General features: G+C 37.4%; 1 protein-coding gene and 1 long non-coding RNA gene across 3 annotated transcripts in view; one reads left to right on the top strand and one right to left on the bottom strand.

Moving 5' to 3' along the window:
* NECAB1 (N-terminal EF-hand calcium binding protein 1) overlaps positions 1–17,998 on the top strand; it is a 196,827-nt gene that overhangs the window by 23,968 nt on the left and 154,861 nt on the right. For both annotated transcript variants that reach the window (XM_045454282.1, XM_045454281.1), the window contains exon 3: positions 13,759–13,867. In XM_045454282.1, the coding sequence (XP_045310238.1) occupies positions 13,759–13,867 (109 nt within the window). The remainder of the gene's footprint in view (positions 1–13,758; positions 13,868–17,998) is intronic.
* On the bottom strand, positions 11,997–13,853 carry LOC123585812. The gene is made up of 2 exons (XR_006706434.1): positions 13,751–13,853; positions 11,997–12,548 (listed from the first exon to the last, which is right to left on the bottom strand). It is a non-coding gene; the product is annotated as an uncharacterized LOC123585812 (long non-coding RNA).

Below are 17,998 nucleotides of genomic sequence, written 5' to 3'. Positions count from 1 at the left end.
TTCCAAAGTAGCTGCAACATTTTGCTTTTCTACCAGTAATGAGTGAATGTTCCTGTTGACCCACATGTGAGCTAGGAATTGGTGTTGCTAGGTTTTTGTGGGTTTTTATTTTTTTTTTTGAGGGAAACCATTCTAATGGGTATGTGGTAGCATCTCATTACTATTTAAATTATTAATGACAGTCAGTATTGAAAATATTTCAAATGCTTATTTGTCATTTGTATTTTTTTTTTTTTTTGGACTTGTGTCTATTCAGATGTTTGCCCACTTTTTTTTTTTAAATTGGCTTTTTGCCTTTTTATTGCTGTTTTAAGATTTCTATGTACATTATAGATATAAGTCCTTATTCAGATATGTTTTGCAAATACTTTCTCAGCCTATAGCTTGTCTTTCATTCTCTTAAGAGTATTTTTTTCACAGAGCAGATTTTAAAATTCTAATAAAGTCTAACTTACCTTTTTTTTTCTCTCATGATTGTGCTTTTGGTGTTGTATCTAACACTCATCATGCAATCCAAGGTTTCTCTTATTTTGCATTTTACATTTGGGTGTGTGATCGATATTAAGTTAATTTTTATCATATCAAAGGTATAAACTCTGTATCTAGGCTCATTTTTTTGCATATGGACATCCAATTGTCTCTGCACCATTGTTTGAAAAGACTGTCCTTTCTCTAATTGCCTTTGCTCCTTTGTCAAAGATCAGTTGACTATATTAGTGTGGTTATTTCTGGTTTCTTGATTCTGTTCCATTGATTTATGCATCTGTTCTTTTGCCAAGACAACACTGGGGTGATTACTGTAGCTTATAGAAAGTCTTGAAATTGGGTACTGTTAAGTCCTCTAACTTTGTTTTTCCTCTCCAGTATTGTGTTTGTAATTCTAGGCCTTTTATCTTTCCCTATACACATGAGAATCAGTTTGTCTGTACTATCAAATAGTGGCTGGGATTTGATTGCAATATCAGTCGCATTGATCAAAAGACAAAGATGGGAAGAATTGCTACCTTAATATCAAGTCTTCTAGATTATCTTTTACTTATTTAGATCTTACTTAGTTTCTTTCATCAGAGTTTTGTAGTTTTCTGCATTTAGATCCTTTATATATATTTTTTGGATTTACCTAAGTATTTCATTTGGGGGGTACTTTTGTAAATGGTATTGTTTTGGATTTTAACTTCCAGTTGCTTGTTACTGATATATAGTAAAGCAATTGACTTTGTATATTAACCTTCTACCCTGTGACTTTGCTATATTTCCTTTTTAGTTTCAGAGGTTTTGTTTGAGGTTGGGTTTTGTTTGTTTTATTTGCTGACTCTTTGGGATGATTTTCTACATAGACAATTATGCCATCTGTGAAGAAATACAGTTTTGTTTCTACCTTCCCAGTTTGTATGCCTTTTATTCCTGCTTCTTGTTATATTGCACTAGCTAGGACTTCCAGACTATTGTTAAGTAAGAGTGGTGAGAGAAGACATCTCTTAAGATCTGTTTTTGATCTTAAGAGGAAAGCTTCTACTTACCCACCATTTAGTGTGACTTCTGCTTTGGGATTTTTGTTGATGTTCTTTATCAGGTTGAGGAAATTCCTTTCTATTCCTGGTTTGCTGAGTTCTTATTATTAATGAGTGTTCAATTTCATCAAATGTTTTTTCTTCATCAATTCATATGATCATATGATTTCTTCTTCTTTAGCCTGTTTATGTTGTGGGTTACATTGTTTTTTTAAATTTTTTTTAATGTTTATTTTTGAGAGAGTGAGAGAGAGTGTGTGTGCACATGAGTGGGGGAGGGGCAGAGAGCGAGGGAGACACAGAAAGTGAAGCAGGCTCCAGGCTCTGAGCTGTCAGCATAGAGTCCGACACAGGGCTCGAACTCATGAACTGCGAGATCATGACCTGAGCCAAAGTTAGACACTTAACTGACTGAGCCATGTAGGCACCCCACATTGATTGTTTTTTTAAATATTAGTCCGTCTTGCATAACTGAACTAAATTCCACTGGCCTTTGTGTATAATCTTTTAAAATGTTGTTGGATTCAATTTGTTAATATTTGTTGAAGATTTTTACATCTATGTTCCTGAACAGTGTTGGTCTACAGTTTTCCCTTTTTGTAACGGTTTTATCTAGGTTCGGATTAGGATAATGATGGATTCACAGAATGATTTAGTAATGTTATTTTGGCTTCTATTTTCTGGAAGACATCAGGAGAATTGGTGTCATTTGTTCCTTAAATATTTGATAGAATTTACCAGTAAATCCATCTGGGCATGGCACTTTATTTTTCGTGAGGTTATTAATTATTGATAACATTACTTTAGTAGATATGGACCTATTAAGATTAAATGTTTCTTTTTGTGTGACTTTTGGCAGTTTTTGTCTTTCAATGAATTATTCCACCTCAGGTAAGTTATCAAGTTTGTGGGCATAGAGTTGTCCATAGTACTGTTTTATTAATTGTGATAACTTTTCTTTCATTTTTGATACTGATCATATTTGCTCTCTTTTTTTCCTTGCTTAGCCCGACTAGAACTTTACCTATTTTATTGATCTTTTCAAGGAATCAGCTTTTAGTTCTGCTGCTTTTCTCTGTTGTTTTTCTGGTTTCACTTTCATTGATTTGTGTACCAATCTTTATTATTTATTTTCTTCTGCTTGCTTTAGGCTCAATTTACTCTTCTCTCTCCAATTTCCTAATGTGGAAACCTAGATATTGATTTTAGATATTTTATAATATATAAATTTATTTATATATTATATTTATATAATATATTAAATTAATTAAATATATAATTATATTTATATAATATATTAAATTAATATAATTAAATTATATTATATTTATATAAATATTTATATTTATATGAATATATAAACTTATTTAAAGATATAAGTCTTCCTCTAAGCACTTATAAATTTTGATTTGTTGTACTGTCATATTCATCTAGTTCAAAATGTTTTTTTTTTTTCAACTTCTCTTGACACTTGAGTGTCAAATGTCATGTGTTATTTGGAAAAGTGATCCTTAATTTCTAAATATTGGGATTTTTGAGTATCTTTCTGTTACTGATTTCTGGTTTACTTCTACTGTGTTCTGAGAACATACTTTATGTGACATCTACACTTTAAATATGTTAAAGTGTGTTTTATGGCCACACCTAAACAAGGTATGCGACATATCTTGGTGAATAATCCTTGTGATCCCAAGAAGGTTACATATTCTGCCTTTGTTAGAAGTATTGTGTAAATGACTATAGATAAAGTAATTGATAGTGGTGTTCAGATCAATATATGTATATATATCCCTACTGATTTTCTACATGTTTGATTTATCCCCTTTTTATTACTAAAAGGGGAGTGTTGGAGTCTCCAACTGTAATTGTGGATTTGTCTATTTTTCTTTTCAGTTCTGTCAGTATTCGTGTCATGTGTTTTGATGTCCTGTTTTAGGCACATACACACTTAGAATTGTTGTCTTCTGGGAGAATTGACCCCTTTTTAATTAAGTAATTCCACTCTCTATCCTTGATAATTTTTCTTGTTTTGAAGTCTCTGACTGAAATTAATAAGCTACCTCAGCCTTCTTTTGTTGAACGCTGTTATGGTATATCTTTCTCCATCTCTTTAGATTTAGCGTGTATTAATCTTTATATTTAAAGTGGGTTTCTTGTAGACAGCATGGCTCTTGTTTGGTTATCTACCCTGAAAATCTCTGCCTTTAAAAGAATTTTTTTCAAGTTTATTTCTTTTGAGAAAGAGAGAGAGTGCCAGTAGGGGAGGGGCAGAGAGAGAGAGTTGGGGGGGGGAGGGAGAATCCCTTGCAGACACCGCTGTGAGGGCACAGCCCAATGTAGGGTTCGGTCTCACAAACCGTGAGGTCATGACCTGAGCCGAAATCAAGAGTTGGGCACTTAACCGACTGAGCCACCCAGGCACCCCAGTCTCTGCCTTTTAATTAGCGTGTTAAGATCATTCACATTTAAATTGATTGTTGGCATTTTTGGATTAATATCTACCACATTTGTAGTTATTTTCTATTCCCCTTTTTCTTTGTTCTTTTTTTCTCCCTCTTCTTCCACCTTATTCAGTTTTAAACAATATCTTATATTCTTTTTTATCTACTTTCTTAGCAAATCAATTATATATTTTAAGACCATTTTAGTTGCTATATACATTTCTCACTAATCTAAATTTGCAATATTTAATTTATTACTAATCTAAATATACCTTCAAATAACACTATACCACTTTATAAGTAATACACATACCTTACAATGGAATATTTCCAGTGCTTCCTTCTGTTCCTTATGAACTGATATAATTTATCTCATTTATCCATATGCTATAATTACCAACATGTTGTTAGTATTATTACTTTATAGAGTTATCTCTTAGATTAACTCAGAATAATAAAAATACCAAAATATTTTATTTCCATTTATTCCTTCTCTGACACTATTCTTTATATGGATCTGAGTTTCTGATCTGTATCACTTTCCTTCTCCCTAAGAACTTCTTTTAACACTTCTCACAGAGAAGTTCCACTGGCAATGAATTTCTTCAGTTTTGTTCATCCGAGAAGGTCTCTATTTTTGCCTTTGTTTTTGAAGAATTTCACTGGATATAAAATTCTATATTATGGGGCTTTTCTTTCAACACTAAATATTTCACTCCACACTTTTTGCTTGCATGGTTTCTGATAAGAAGTCCACTGTAATTTTAATTTTTATTCTTGGTCTTTATATAGACTGTAGATTAATTCTTTTTCTTTCTCTTTCTAAATTTCCTCTTTGTCTTTGGCATTCTGTAGTTTGTTTTTTTTTTAACGTTTATTTATTTTTGAGACAGAGACAGAGCACGAACAGGGGAGGAGCAGAGAGAGAGGGAGACACAGAATCTGAAACAGGCTCCAGCTCTGAGCTATCAGCACAGAGCCCGATGCGGGGCTCGAACTCATGGACCGTGAGATCATGACCTGAGCCGAAATCGGACGCCTAACCGACCAAACTACCCAGGCGCCCCTGGCATTCTGTAGTTTGAGTATGATATGCCTATGTATAGCATTGCTTAGGTCAGAGTGGGGGGATGTCAAGGCAAGAATTTATCCTATTTGGTGCTTTCTGAGCTTCTTGGATCTGTAGTTTGGTTTCTGTCATTAACTTTGGAAAGTTCTTAGCCATTATTATTATTGTTTCAGATATTTCTTCTGCTCTGTACTCCCTTTTCTTCTTCACCAGTTGCATGTATGTAACACCTTTTGAAATTTCTCAGAGTGCTTAGATGTTCTGTTCAGGTTTTGTTTTATTTTATTTTTTTCAAGCTGATTCTTTTCTCAGCTATATCAAGTTCACTGATGAGCCCATTAGAGGAATTCTTCATTTCTGTGTTTTTGATCTCTTGATTTTTTTTTTCCTTAGAGTTCCCACCTCTCTGTTTACATTACCCATCTCTTCTCTTTTTCTCCATTAGACCCCTTAACCTATAAATCATAGTTATTTAGAATTTCTTGTTTGACAGTTCCAACATCTGTATCAGATCTGGTCTGGTTCTAATGCTTGCTTTGTATATTCAGACTGTGCTTTTTCTTGCATGTTAGCATTCCTGATAATATTTTTGTGAAAGCCAATCGTGACCTATCAGGTAATAGGAAATGAAATTAATAGGTTTCTAGCTTGAGAAATTATGTTAATCTGGCTGGCTAGGAGTTGGGCAGTGTTTAATGTTTGCTCTGATTGCTAAAGTCTTCAAATTTCTCGTCTTTTTGTCTCCCCCATTTGCTTGAGCTTCCCTAAGTCCTCCTCCTCAAAAGGAAGCTGAGTCTTCCAGCTCTTTCTCCTGTAGTCCTCTGTATTTATAGGGGATCCATGTTTGCTTGATAGTAAGGAATGGAGGAGCAGATGTGTTCTATATTCTTATGATTAAATCTCAGTCTTTTATTGGGTCTGTGTTTCTGGGCTCTGACCTTCACAAGTGTTTCTTAGCTTCCCTTAACCATATTTGATATGAAGCCTAGAGGGGTCTGCAGTGAGAGAAACGTCCTTTCCCCAAATGGGATAGGGTTCTGGTAAAAACCTTTGCCCCTGAAGAGTAGACATTGTCATGAAGAGCACTCTGGGTATATTTCATGATTCCCTTTGCTCTTCCCTCTTTCAGAGCTACAAGTTGTTCTTTTTTTTTTTTTTTTTGTCTCCTCACTATGAGAACCTGGTAGGGTTCCTGGGGGTAAAACCCACGAAAGTGCGGAAGCTCCCTAATGACTGAAGCAGTTTCCCCCTCCTATGCTAGTCTGTACCCAGCCTCCAGCAGCCATCAAAATGACCATGTAAGTGTTCCTGTCAGTTTAGGGCTCCAGTCTCTTCTGCTCCGGGTAAGCAGATCTTGGCCAGGATTCTCTGGTTTTGCCCGTTTCTCAGATTTTGGAGAGTGGTTTGCCCTGCGACCTCAGTTCTCGGATGAGTCCGAGAAAAGTCAGTGATTTTCAGTCTATTCAGATTTTTGCTGTTCTAAGGACAGAAGCGATAATGGCTAAGGTCTTGACGTATCAGAGCTGAAATCAGCAGAGTTTCTATTTCATTTCCATGTATATATTGTCAGTAACTTGTTTTAAATCACATTTATAATATTATAAGTTTGACAGGTGGGGGCTATGTAGAGATAAGGAAGTTAATGCACAATAATATTAAAGCAATGTATAAAGTGATATGTACATTTAATAGAAAGTGTTTAATCTGTTATATTTAATCAAATATTAACATTATTTTTTTCCTAATTTACAATTTAAGTATCATTTTAGACACAAGGTTGATATTTTTTATTTCTGCCTCTAAAAATCTGCGTGTGTATGTGAAGTATATGCTATTCTTTGTGTGCTAAACTCAGTAATGCTTTCCAGGGGTTCATTTTGTACAAGGATGCTGCTGTCATTTTTGAAGACGTTTTTGGTGTTTTAATCTTGATAAACTACAATATTTAAAGTTCAAAAATGTTAAATAAATACATGAGAGAAAATCCAGTGTTTTGAGAGAATAACCATTTAAATGATCACAAAAACTAGATTAAAATCGTGATAGTGGCAGGGGCGGGAAATGCTGAGATCAATGCTCTAGTTGTTGGCATATTTGTGAAAGGAAAAAAAACTTGAAGGCAAAATTAAATGAGTGTTTAAAGAGACTCTTTTTTTTTTCAAAGAAGCACCAGCTCTAGGATATATAAAAACTTATTACGTAAGAACATAAATGAAAATTTCTATTTTTATTTTTATTTATTTTTTAAAAATTTTTTGTTAATGTTTATTTATTTTTGAGACAGAGAGAGAGAGAGCATGAACAGTGGAGGGTCAGAGAAAGAGGGAGACACAGCATCTGAAACAGGCTCCAGGCTCCGAGCTGTCAGCACAAAGCCTGACAGGGGGCTCGAACCCACAGACTGCGAGATCATGACCTGAGCCGAAGTCGGGCGCTTAACTGACTGAGCCACCCAGACGCCCCTAAAATTTCTATTTTAAAATTTATTTTCAACGTTTATTTATTTTTGGGACAGAGAGAGACAGAGCATGAACGGGGTAGGGGCAGAGAGAGAGGGAGACACAGAATCGGAAACAGGCTCCAGGCTCTGAGCCACCAGCCCAGAGCCTGACGCGGGGCTCGAACTCACGGACTGCGAGATCGTGACCTGGCTGAAGTCGGACGCTTAACCGACTGCGCCACCCAGGCGCCCCTAAAATTTCTATTTTTAAATAAACATATCAAATACCCATTATTCTGTGTGTTCTCAATAAATACTTTTCAAGAAAGAGAACAAAATGAGAATTAATAATACATAATGGTCTTGGCTTAGCAATACGAAACACGTAAATCCATCCAAAAATTGTATCTACCGTTGTTGGACTCTTAACTATGTGCTAGGTACTGTGCTGAGTGTTTTCTCTATAGCCTCTTGATCCTTGCAGTCACCAAGCATTTATAAAATCTGAAACTTAAAAGATTTAGTTGGCATTTCCAAATTCTGTTCCGGGTCCTCTTCTTTCTCACTGTAAGCATTTTCCTTGGGAGCATGAACTCACTTCTAGGACCTCAATTAGTATGTATTGATAATTCCCAAGTATCTCTTCATCTTCCTCTCTCTCCTTCTCCTTTTCTTTTTTTTTTTTTTTTTAATTTTTAATGTTTCTTTATTTCTGAGAGAGAGACAGAGTATGAGCAGGGGAGGGGCAGAGAGAGAGGGAGACACAGAATCTGAAGCAGGATCCAGGCTCTGAGCTGTCAGCACAGAGCCCCACTTGGGGCTCAAACCCACGTAGCATGAGATCACGACCTGCGCTGAAGTTGGATGCTTAACTGACTGAGCCACCCAGGCGCCCCATCTGCTTCTCCTTTTCTATACCCATATGACACTCCTGCTTGCTGGATGCCTCTCATTATTCCAACAGGTACATCTAATTTCAATAGGTCAAAGAGCACTCTACCCCATGCTTTTTGCCTTGGCAATGAATGGAGATATCAACCATCTGATTACTCTGTGCTGGAAGGGTATCATTTTTGACTTATTGTTCCCTCTCATCTATCACCTCTAACTGATCACCAGTTGCTGTTGATTCTAGTTCTGAAACAAATTACTAATCTGGCTGCTTACCTTGCGTCCTTACTGTCTCTACTGAAGTTTACATCACCATTGATTCTTACTCTAACTACTGCAGTGACCTCTAATGTGTCTTCTCATCTGATGGCACACCTCTCCACTCCATTCTACCCACTGGTAACCACATCAAAGTTTCTAATAAGACAGTGGCTCCTCTTGGGGTAAATTCAGGTATCATTGCCATGGTTTTTGTGGTTTTTCATGATATTGACTCTCTGTGTCTAACTCTCGGCTTCTCCATCTTCCCACTCAGCATGTTGTCTTTTCTCCAAGCTTTATTGATGCATAGTTGACAATTTAAGATTATATGTGTTTAAAGTATACAACTTGATAATTCGATATACATATGTGTTGTGAAATATTCGGTACAATAAAGCTACTTAACATACTCATCACCTCACATAATTACTCTTTTTTTATGGTAAAAACACTCAACATCTGCAGTCTTAGAAAATTTCAAGTATGCAATACAGTATCGTTAACTGTAGTCATATTGTTGTACATTAGATCTGATTTTTTCTTTTCAGGTCCCAACCTATATTGTTTCTTGCCTCCTAGCTTTGTAGTTGGCATTTCCTCTACCTGGAATACTCTTCCCCTTTACACATATTTCCCCCTTAACCCCTATTTTTCATTTGTATCTCAGCTGAAATGTCATACAGTTTGGGAAGCCTTCCCTGTACACTTACATCTGGGTTAGCTTTCTTTTCTACATGGTCCCCCATCATCCTGTGTCCCCTAGAATTGCCCTTATCATGTGGTATTTGGCTGTTTATTTGCTATAACATCCATCATAATTACAAAATCCTTAAGGGCTTGCCTACCTATATTCTTAGCATAAAACAGCGTGGGGACATAGTAGGGTCTAAGTAAAAAACTCATGAGAGAATGGATGAAAGTGCTATACTAGTAAATGCCAAATCTGTGTTAAAAACTCAAGAGTTTCTTTGTTCTAAGACTGCTGTAAGCAATTGCACTCTGCTACCTCCATCTCAAAAATTAATGGAATGTAGAGTATAAGACCAGAATACTTCATTTTTTAAAAATTTATTATTTTAGAGAAAAAAAGAGTGTGTGGGTAGGGGATGGGGGAGAGGGTGTGGGACAGGCGGGGGGTGGAGAGAGAGAGAGAGAGAGAGAGAGAGAGAGGAGAGAGAGAATCTTTAGCAGTCTTTACAGTCAGCACAGAGCCTGAAGTGGAGCTTGATCCCACGACCCTGGCATCATGACCTAAGCTAAAATCAAGAGTTGAACCACTCAACCAAGCCACCCAGGCACCCCAAGACCAGAATACTTTAAAAATAAAACAGAGAGGGGCCAGCTGTGCTCAGGACAAACTCAGGGAAAGCATGCAATTCAAATAGAAAAAGCTGAAAAACCTGTACCCTTTGGTGGTAAATGTTAAAAGATTTATTATCATAGTATATCAGATATCACAAGATTTGGCTAGTCTGTGAGCCAAACCAGTATAAATCAAAGTTTAATTGTGTTCCATTTCAAAAGAAAAGAGCAGCGGGGCGCCTGGGTGGCTCAGTCGGTTAAGCGTCCGACTTCAGCTCAGGTCACGATCTCACGGTCTGGTCCATGAGTTCGAGCCCCGTGTCGGGCTCTGGGCTGATGGCTCAGAGCCTGGAGCCTGCTTCTGATTCTGTGTCTCCCTCTCCCTCTCCGCCCCTCCCCCGTTCATGCTCTGTCTCTGTCTCAAAAATAAACAAACGTTAAAAAAAAATTAAAAAAAAGAAAAAAAGAAAAGAGCAGGAAAATTGAAGACGAAAACAAATATTTTAATAAAATATTAAAATTGTTTGGTTAATGCAGAACACACTAGATAGGGGTATTTTGTCTCCTTTTCCTTCAAAAAAATAATGTAGGGGCACCTCGGTGGCTCAGTTGTTAAGCATCTGACTCTTGGTTTCAGCTCAGGTCATGATCTCATGGTTCATGGGTTTGAGCCCCGCATAGGGCTCTGTGCTGATGGCAAGGAGCCTGCTTGGGATTCTTTCTCTCTCCCTCTCTCTGCCCCTCCTCTGCTCTCTCTCTCTCTCTCTTTCTCTCTCTCTCAAATAACTAAACTTTAAAAAAAGCTGTAATACTTTTGTCTGACATTAAGGCATTAGTCTACAAATATTCCAAAGTAACTCTTTACAATTCCTTATTTAAAAGTATGGCAGCCTGAATTTAAGACTTCCAGGAGTCTTGAACGTGGTAAAAACTGGCTTTCAAAATATAGTTTCCATCCTTCAAGTCAGGACTATAATTGAGTGACTGCTTTTTCTTATAATATTTATTCTAATAAGAATTACAAAGCAAAAAGGTTTTTAGCCCTCATAGAATCATCAGAGCACTTGTTGTTCAGTGCATTTATTTGATAGTGTTTACATTATCACTGGAACTTCCCTACTTATGGTGATTATAAAGCAGTATTACAGAGGCTTACCCTGTCCATAGGGTGCTCAGGCAGCTTAAGTTTTCTAATAGCCTGGTTCAGCCCGCCTGAGAACCATTAAATACTCACCAAGGAAAACATATTCCATTATGAATATGTATGTATTACATTTGTTACAAATTTCCATGGTAGAGTTGGAAATAGTGGGTTGGTTTCTGTCTTTCTCCCTCCCTCCCCCTTCTTTCCTTCCGTCCATCCTTCCTTCCTTCTTTCCTTCCTTTCTTCCTTCTGTCCGTCCTTCCTTCCTTCCTTCCTTCCTTCCTTCCTTCCTTCCATCCTTCTGTCCGTCCTTCTGTCCTTCCTTCCTTCCTTCCTTCCTTCCTTCCTTCCTTCCTTCCTTCCCCTTTCTTACCTTTCTTTCACATATACCTAGATGTGGTTTGTGTCCAGTTCCCCAACCTGGTGACATATTTTTTGTCAAAATAAGGCGATACACAGTAGAGATACTATCCTATCATCTAGTGTGGAATGTACATCAGGTTACATGGAACCAAAGTTTAAAATAGTCATTTGTGACAATGACACTAAAACAGCCCATCCAAAAGCATAAATACAAAAGTGGACAATACAATACAAAATATAAAATTGATGAGCCTGGTGGATTCAACTTTATTTTACGATGGATTGCTTCAGTGTTTGAATGACAGAGCTAGACTGAGGTAGGCTGGTCCAGCGAGCCTCTAGGAGTGAGGAACTCATTCTGTGAATTATGCAGATCAGGTTTTTTGTGACCTCTCGTGCCATTTCTGCCCAGTTAGCTATCGCCGAGAATTAACCAGAAGATTGGTTTAATTCACTTATTAAGTTAAAAAGTAAAATGATACACAATTTTAAAACTCTGAAGAGTCTTTAAATTTATATTTTGCAAATAAGGATTTTTGAAAGTGTATCTGAGAAAGAAGGTCATTCAGTGATTAAGTCTGTTGTGTCCTTTATTTTAAGCGTTACTGTGGGGAAGAGTCTCACAGGTCACGAAAAATCCTGATTCCTTCGCTGCCTCACCCCTCCGTGCCCTCTCTGAGATTCGGATTCTCTAGTAGGGCCCAGGAATCCACATTTTAACTGAATTAAACTGGTCTGTGGGCCATCTTTAGAGGAAAAAATAAGCTCAGCGGGTCTTGAAGGTCCAATCCTACTAAATCTTATCATCTTTTTCTCAAAGACAAACTCCACTTTGTTCAGTATAGTGTTGGTAGGACCACACGGCAGGAGTTTTGTGACCCTGAGTTCCTCCTCCTTAGTCCGCTGCTGTCTCTTTGTAAAGGGAGAGGATCGTTCCATCACGTAAGTCATCTGGCAGCTTCCTGAAATAACTAGCAAACCAGCTTCTTGCACAGAAGGAAGGATGCTTTCCTTTTCGCTCATGTCCATTCACTCCCTTACATTCTGTGCTGCTGTATCATGTAGAGATCTTTTACTTTCATCTGTTATTAATGTGTTTCTTCCATCTCTGCTTATCCAGATTTACCTGTTATTGAAAGTCACATGCAAAAGTTACTAACACTGCTCGTGCCCCCAAATGAAAGATCTTGTATTGCCCCGACTCCCATACATTCCAAAGTGTATCTCTTATTGCACTTACTGTGTTTTACTGTGTAACATATTTACGCTTATGCCTACGCCTCTTATCTCTTTTTATTAGACTCCCTGATTTGGTTGTCATTTACTTTTGTATCCCACAATAAGTAAAATGTTTGTGTTTAAACGTGTTCATTTGTTTGAATCATAAAGGAATGAACACAGTTTGTTGGATTGCAATAACAATTCTGAAATCTACATGATTATTTAACAGTATTCACTTGGGGCGCCTGGGTAGCTCAGTCGGTTAAGCGTCCAACTTCAGCTCGGGTCACGATCTCGCAGTCCGTGAGTTCGAGCCCTGAGTCGGCTCTGGGCTGATGGCTCGGAGCCTGGAGCCTGCTTCGGATTCTGTGTCTCCCTCTCTCTCTGCCCCTCCCCCATTCATGCTCTGTCTCTCTCTGTCTCAAAAATAAATAAAACATTAAAAAAAATTTTTTTAAATAATCAGTATTCACTTATTAAACATCTGTTTATTCTGTAACCTGCTAGGTCCTATAGATGAAGACAGAACATCTGAATAATTGACTCTGTATTAGGCTTTTATTTGTTTGTGCGGATATATTTTTGGTATATTTAGTTAAATTGCTTGTTAAATGTAAAAATAAATGAACCCAAACATACTTAAAACCATGAAGACTTATTTCATCAGGGAGTAAATGTCTGAAGTCCATGTACTATAAAAATGTATTAAATTATTTTTCTTTTTAACACCTTCAATTATTCTTTCTTTTTTATTTTTTAAAGTTCTTTTTGACGTTTATTCATTTTTGAGAGACAGAGAGAGGCAGATTGTGAGTAGGGAAGAGGCAGAGAGAGAGGGAGACACAGAATCGGAAGCCGGCTCCAGGCTCTGAGCTGTCAGCACCGAGCCCAACATGGGGCTCGAACTCACAAACCATGAGATCATGACCTAAGGCAAAGTCGGATACTCAACCAACTGAGCCACCCAGGCGCCCCTCCTTCTTTTTAAATAAATGTGTGTACATGCACAAATAAACCGGCATAAGCATTTGAGCCAAGATTTTAAAATTAAAAGACAAAACAATATACAAAGTTGAAATGATTTGCTTATCTTCTGTGTGTTCTTACCGTTTCAGATGATGGAAAATTGTCCTTTGAAGAATTCAAAGCGTATTTTGCAGATGGTGTTCTGAGTGGAGAAGAATTACATGAGCTTTTCCATACCATTGATACACATAACACCAAGTAAGGAACTTTTTATCATTGGATTCTGTAAGTGATGTAGAGAAGGTGTGAACAAGTAAGTACTGATGCAGGAGAGAGTGAGGAAATACGTAAAGGGCACATTTGTAATGTTTACTTCTGTATGTTGACTCTGTTTTGAAGTTTATTTATTTTGAGAGGGAGATAGAGAGTGCACTTGCGTGAGTGCACACACGAGTGCACACATGCCCAGGGGAGGGGCAGAAAGAGAGAGAGAATCTCAAGCCTCCTCTGAGCTGTTAGCACACAGCTAGCTGGATGTAGTCTGGGTCTGAAGAACCAACCAGGAACCGAAGGGTGAGATCAAGATAGTGACCTTCATGGAAATCAAGAGTTGGTTGCCTAACCCACTAAGCCACCCAGACACCCCTCTGTGTGTTTACTTTTGAGATACCCCCTCTTTAGTAATGGAAATACTCTGAAAAACTGAGTACTGAATTGCAAAACAGTGATTTTCTGTAGGGAGCCCAATTAAAGTAGCTTTAGAGTGTGCAGAATGTAAAACAAAAGCAAAGATTAGAGATAATTCTAAGTGTGTCATTAATAAGAAAGTAGAATTTTACCTTCTTTCTAGTTTCATCTCAGTTCGCTTCATCTAAAACTTGTCCTGAGGCCATTCTTATACTAGCTTAGTGAAATGTGGAACTGCAGCGATTTTCTGGACAATTCAGATGTGCTTAACTCCAAACCACTATTACCTGAGACATGCAGGTAATAGAGGACACAGAATTTTTTGCTGAATAGTCAATGTATACAGTGATCTATTTTATTTATCTTACATATGTAGGTCCTTCCTTTTCATTAGTATAGCATTTATAAAGCTTCTATTTATATTCTTACTATACTAATGAGGGATTTAGGATATAGAACAACAGAAACGTGCTGTTTGATTTGGGTAATTGATCCAAATCACATTATTTGTAACAGTCGTGATTACAGAATTCTAATGTGGAAAATGCGTCATTTCAGCCATGCCTGGAGACCCATCAGTACGTATCCTATTTGAACAATCACTGTCTTGCTTTAGGCAAAGTGTCGAGATGGTTCCAGGCAGTGAGCCAGTTTGCCAAGAAAATGCTCTTGGGCAACATCGAGGCATAGACTCTTTTCTGTGGCGAACTAATAAGAAAAATTAAAAGATTAAATTCACTTTCCTCAAGCAGTGGAAAATTTTTTAAATACTCGGTCCGTAAGTTTCTTCTGTTGGAATTTCAAATTCCCTATGAAACAGCTTCATTAGCTGATAACTGTGTCAGAAGTTTCATTCTGTTCAACAAATCTAAGTCCCTAGTGGGTGTGGGTTGGTATAACATGGAACCCGCTTATAGTTTGTGAAACAATAGACCCACTAACAAGTCATTTTTATGATATCATAGCCACTGTGACTGAGGTATATACAGGACACTGTGGGATAACACAGTGGGGTGGGGAATTTTAGCCTAGTTTGATAAACTCTAGGAATGTTCCTAGGATTAGGTAGCCAGGAGCTGAGTCTTTATGGGAGAGCAGAAACTAATTAGGTAAAGAATGGAATGAGGGAATATTCCAACTAGAGGAAAAAGCATAAGAAAGGATCTGAAAGTATAAGGTGGATGGGAGTAACAAACAAGTATTCATGTTATCAGCATCATCAATTGTAAGGCTGAGAGCGGGAGGAGAAAAATCTGGAAGGGGAGGAATGGGCCAGGCAAGAAGGGGTGTGCGCTCTGAGATGCAAAAGTGCTTCAAGTTTAAACTGCAGGCCAGGAAATGCCCTTAAAGTACTTAAGCCAGGGAGCAACATCTTTGTAGGTTATTGTGGTTCTCCTGAAGGACAGAGCTAAGTTGGGGGGGGGGGGCGGGGGCGAAGGTGGAGAAAGGTCACGAATGTTAGCCCAATTCTTATATTGCTGCTAGGGAATAATGTTTATGCATGGAAGGAAGGAAGCCATGTGAACCATTCTCAGAACTAATACCTGAGTGAAAGAAAGAGCAGAGGCTCCCTTTATGGCTCAGATGTTGGAGGTTAAGATGCTAATACTCCATTATGTATGTTGATTACTTATTCCTCGTTATACTTGCTATTAAAGTTTTAACAATATTCAGGTTTGGAACAATTATTGCGTGTCATAATAGCAATCTTAGGTGTCGCAGAGGTTTTTCAAAACACATTTATTCATATTGATGAAAACTAAAGTTTTCAGTAAACCTTATTGGCCTGATTTTGCTATTTTATTTATATATTTATTAGTTGAAATTACTTGGCATAGCCTTAAGATTACATTAATTGCTAAAGAATTATATGCAATGATTTATACAGTAAGTCCAAAGGAGTAATTATTACTACCAGTTGCTTTCATAGATGCATTAGTAAAAACACTTAAGTGTTTTCTGGTAACTGTTTTCTGATAATGGTGGTCAACCTAATCTGGAGCTAAAATATGTTAGAGACTTCAGAATTGTATTCATGAAATTCCTTTAAAAAAAAAAAAAGAATGTCAGTGTCAGGCTTTGATCTTTTAAGGAGATTAATTCAAACATTGACACAGAAATTTCAGAGCTATATTTCAAGCAAGTGATAACTTTTGTCTTTGCATGATCCAAGTTTCAATTATTTTAGTGATTGTACTATATGCCATATTTTTTTTCCCCTTCCACATGACTTCTAATAAAATATGTTCTTGTATGCTCAGCATCACCAACCATCCTAATTTGATCAAGGGTACAGCTTGGCCTGAAGGAGCCAATTTATACATAGGCTAGACAATGTCATTCAGACTCACTGTCTCATGTTTATGGTGAACCATCAGATTCAGATACAATGAACGTCTGCTGCTAAGGCCCCTAGCGGTGCCTGGTTCCTGCCCCTCCTGATGTCTGGTGGTTTAACTTCATCTTGGAGTCTATTAAATCACGATCCACTTAATATACTGCATTTTCTTGAGCTTATTTGAGTAAGATTCTCTTTCTTGCAAAAGTATATGCTAACACAGTATTACCTCCACTCATTTCTGCCATCTCTGGAAACTTTTCTCTTTGCTATAAATATTATATTTGCCGTGTTTTAAATAATTTTTTTAATGTTTATTTATTTGGGGGAGATAGAGTGGGGGAGGGGCAGAGAGAGAGGGAGACACAGAATCTGAAGGAGGCTCCAGATTCTGAGCTGTCAGCACAGAGCCCGACGCGGGGCCTGAACCCACAACGTGCAGGATCACGACCTGGGCCGAAGTCAGACACTCAACTGACTGAGCCACCCGGGTGCCCCTATATTTGCCGTGTTTTAAAAGTGCCGTGTCCACTCTGAAAATATTTGGCAATAAGGAAGGGAAATATTGAGAACATATCTCGCTACTGAATTCTCCCCTTTTTTTCTCATGAAGAACAGTCTCAAAATATTGTGCTCCTAAAACATTGTGCTCAATCATGAACAGCGGATATTACTTAGAGATGTCATTGTAACTGTGCCTGTAGTACCACATCATTAAGATATTTTAAATATCAAAAATAAGTACACTATTCCTTGTAAAAGGACATAAAAAACCTATCAGGTAAACCTAGAGATTCTCAGATACCATGTGTTTATAGGTAGCTTTTCAGTGAACAAACCACACACATACAGCTGTGCACTGATTACAAAAGGTTTGGACAAGTTCAAAATATATATATGGCCCTCTCCACATACATTTAGGGAGCAATCTTAATTTACAAATTAAGCTTCCTGGTTTTTTTCCCCTTCCTCTTGTCCATTCATTTCTTTGCTCTCTTATTTTAAAAAATCAGTATGTTCCTTTGAGAAATTATGTTTCGCGGATTCCACTGCAGCTTTAAGTGTGCCCTGCGGCCGTTTGGGTCTTTTCAGTCAGATTTCCTCCCCCGATACAAGGAGACTGTAACCAACAAATACAAAAACAAACCCGAAGACACACGGTCTCCTAAGAACTTACACATTTGAGATACTGCAAAGATTTCTATACGTGGATATTACCTAGATTGTAAATATCTATAGTTCTGAATCACAGAGAATTTCTTTTTTAGTGTATTTTCAAAATGAAACCATCAACCACACATCCCTTTATGTTAAAGTGTTTAGGGAGCTCTGGTCACTTTTCTGGCCTGCACAGTTGCAAGCCT

The sequence above is a fragment of the Leopardus geoffroyi genome, chromosome C3 (genome assembly GCF_018350155.1).
Source record: "Leopardus geoffroyi isolate Oge1 chromosome C3, O.geoffroyi_Oge1_pat1.0, whole genome shotgun sequence".
In the NCBI taxonomy this organism is placed as follows: Eukaryota; Metazoa; Chordata; class Mammalia; order Carnivora; family Felidae; genus Leopardus; species Leopardus geoffroyi.
The sequence above is the reverse complement of the archived record's forward strand: the minus strand, read 5'-3'. Positions and strand labels throughout refer to the sequence as shown.